This window comes from Limulus polyphemus, unplaced genomic scaffold (genome assembly GCF_000517525.1).
Source record: "Limulus polyphemus unplaced genomic scaffold, Limulus_polyphemus-2.1.2 Scaffold6563, whole genome shotgun sequence".
NCBI lineage: Eukaryota > Metazoa > Arthropoda > Merostomata > Xiphosura > Limulidae > Limulus > Limulus polyphemus.
Genome location: NW_013672173.1, coordinates 19,499 through 22,714, shown reverse-complemented (window position 1 = coordinate 22,714; position 3,216 = coordinate 19,499). Strand labels below are relative to the sequence as shown.

The following is a 3,216-nucleotide window of genomic DNA, read 5'->3' as shown; positions in this document are numbered from 1 at the left end:
GAATGGACAGTTTCTTGCCAGTATGCTTTCAAGATATTGAAAGAAAAAGTGGCCTCAGCTCCACTTTTAAAGCTTCCAGATCCCTCACTGCCATACATACTGGATTGTGATGCTAGTAATGTCCGGATTGGATGTGTGTTGTCTCAGAAAGTGGGTGAAAACGAACATGTGGTGGCCTACTTGAGTAAGGTCCTAAGTAGACCAGAGATGAACTACTGTGTAACACGGATGGAACTCCTTGCTATAATAAAAAGTCTGACATATTTCCATCCTGTGAATAGCCAGGACATATGAGGAGCCAGTGTAAGAAGAATACTACTAGTAAGTCAGCTTCTGTTATATTCAGTGCTGACGAGGTCTTCTATCAGAGAGTCAACATGTTTCCTGGGATACGACAGACATTAATTATAACGTATGGTCATTTTCAAATGTTATACTTCTTACAATCAAAGTAAGGTTTTACATGTATTTATAGATCTTGCGTGCTAATAAGAGGTCTTTCGGATAGAATAGCGTTTCTGTAATGTTTTTCAGGGGATTAAAGGTTGTTTTGATATTGATTCTTCGAATTATTGTTGAAATTTGTTCTAAAGTTCCTTTCCCATTGCAGGTACATATAAGTCATTGCATATTATAAAAAGTGTTTAGGTAAAGTATGTACATCTATCAAACTGTTTGTAAGAAATTTTGAACCTCTAAATATATACAAGCCCCCGAGTGACACAACAGTATGCGAACTTGCAACGCTAGAAACCGGGTTTCATACAAGTGGTAGGCAGAGCACAGACAGCCCTTTGTGTAGCTTTGTGCATAAATTCAAAACAAAACAAACAAACAAATATATACAATTACTGAATTATACAAGTTAAACACAGCTAGAATTCAGGGTTAAGATAAAACATGTATATTTGCTACTTTCTACTGAATTAGCTTAGTATCACCAAGTAACAGGTCACAAAAAAAAGGCCAAGGTTTTGTGTTTTTTTTTGGTATTTCTTATGTTGATTGAAGAGGAAAACTTGCATTGTATTAAAAACTAGTGTGATGAAATCACATTTATACTTGACTGAATCTCATTGAACGCTTAGATAAACTGTATGAGGAAAGTCTACTAATTCTAGTTCAGTATAGTGTTAGCTAGGTCAAGGTGAGGTGTGTATAACTGCATGAATGTATTGTCGCCCTAAGCATATCTCCAAGGGTATATAAAAGACACTGTAGAAGCTCTAGTATTTATATTCATAATCTTGTTTGTCAGATTCCTCAAAAAACTCTCTTCTTGTAAAGATGTCTTGCGTTATAGTTTTATTCTTCTGCTTGCTCTGTTTTGGTAAGTTATCTTTTATCACCCTGAATTTAATATTTAACTTTGATTTTTATTTGCACCAATAAAAATATGTTAAGAATTTGTATAATACCTTTTAGGAGCACATTCACTTTTAAAACACTTTATTTCGTCCGAAGGGTTAATTTTTTTAAAATTATTATAGAATTCGTATATTATAATTAACTAGTAATATTTCATGCGGCAAGGGGATTTTAATAAAATTAAAGTTTCTTTGCTCTGTCTATATTATATAACCAATCAGTGTTAATCCTTCAAAGTTATCATCAAATAACTGTTGCTAGAAATCTACGAATTATAAAAATTAAATACCTTGTAATATAAAATATTTCTTAAAGGTAAACACGATTAGTAATATGTTATAAAACTTCTTTATTGTGTAAAAAGTAAATAATAATTTTAAAAAACCAAAATACAATAAAACAAAACAAGAGTAAAATTAATTCTGCTGACTACAGTAAAAGAAAAAGAAATAAATATAATTTTTGCTTTTGACCCAAGAAGGTTTATATATCATATTACTTACCAGTAAATAAAAGACCGAATATTAAAGTTTTACATTATTTATTTAAAAGGAATAACTTATCTAATGAGTTACATATGCTTATCTTCACAGAGGGAAATTTGGTAAAAATAACTTCACGAAATTGGTGAAAGTAAAAATTTATGTAAAATATTTATTTACTTATTTAGTTTATATTACGATACTGCGTTTGTAAAAGTTCGTAACCAGGAAAAATTCATTGCTTAAAAAGAGGGCATAAACAAGTAATGATATTATCGGTCTTGTTATGTTAAAAATAAAAACTATTGAAAACTAGTTCATGGCAAACAAGGTATAAAGATAAAATAATGCTTGAGATTACGCTATAGTACTATAATATGGCTGAAGTCCTCGATGACATAATATATTATGACTAATCTAATACTATGTTTGTTTTGAATTTCGCGCAAAGCTACATGAGGGCTATCCACGCTAGCCGTCCCTAATTTAGCACTGTAAGACTAGAGGGAAGGCAGGTAGTCATCACTACCCACCGCCAACTCTTGGGCTACTCTGCTACCAACGAATAGTGGGATTGACCGTCTCTTATAACGCCCTCACGGCTGAAAGGGCGAGCATGTTTGGTGGACCGGGGATTCGAACCCGCAGATTGCGAGTCGAGCTCCCTAACCACCTGGCCATCCCGGGCCCAATCCAATACTTCAATAAGTGGACAACAACAGTACTTGTTATCAAAAGTCAAATGCAAATTAATAAATAAAAAGTAAAAATGTAATTATACTATAAAATCTTAAATAGTGAATAACTGTACTAAGAATAGAAATGTATATAATTAATATACCTGGGGAATGTAAAACTCATCTTACAAGTTTCATTAAAGAAAGTGTTGGTTTTAATATTCGGAAAACTAAAGACGCGTTTTTCGTCGTAACATCTAGTGAAAACTCATTTAAAATCTAGATTTCTATATCAAGGTATTATACGATTTGATAATTTATGGGCACTTTACAAGGTACTTTAATATCTATAATAATACCGAGGTCGATGATCAAAAGAATATAAATGCTGTGAAAACAAAAATATTTGCATTGTTTGAGAAGAGCGCAAGTTTAGATAAATGCAATAAACCAATAATATGTTTGATACAAACACAACAACTGTACAGCGTTTTGCACTGTCGAATGACGTCATAAACACATGCATAAAGTATTGTTACGTATCTGCTCGTTTAATAATTTTCCGTAAACATTCTTTCCGAGACACTTCAGCGATACAAGTCCTTTCTTAATTAAAACTAGTTTTTTCTTTCTCGTTACAAACTTTGTAATACACTTAATTTCCACAGTCACTTTACCTTCAACACACG

At 32.3% G+C, this 3,216-nt stretch overlaps 1 protein-coding gene across 1 annotated transcript in view; it reads left to right on the top strand.

The window, feature by feature from the left end:
- Nucleotides 1–1,186: 1,186 nt before the first annotated feature.
- Nucleotides 1,187–3,216, top strand: part of LOC106473857 — a gene marked incomplete at its 3' end in the record, with an annotated part of 12,814 nt that continues 10,784 nt past the window's right edge. Inside the window, exon 1 of the mRNA XM_013934544.2 lies at nt 1,187–1,330. Within this exon, the coding sequence (XP_013789998.2) occupies nt 1,288–1,330 (43 nt within the window). The remainder of the gene's footprint in view (nt 1,331–3,216) is intronic.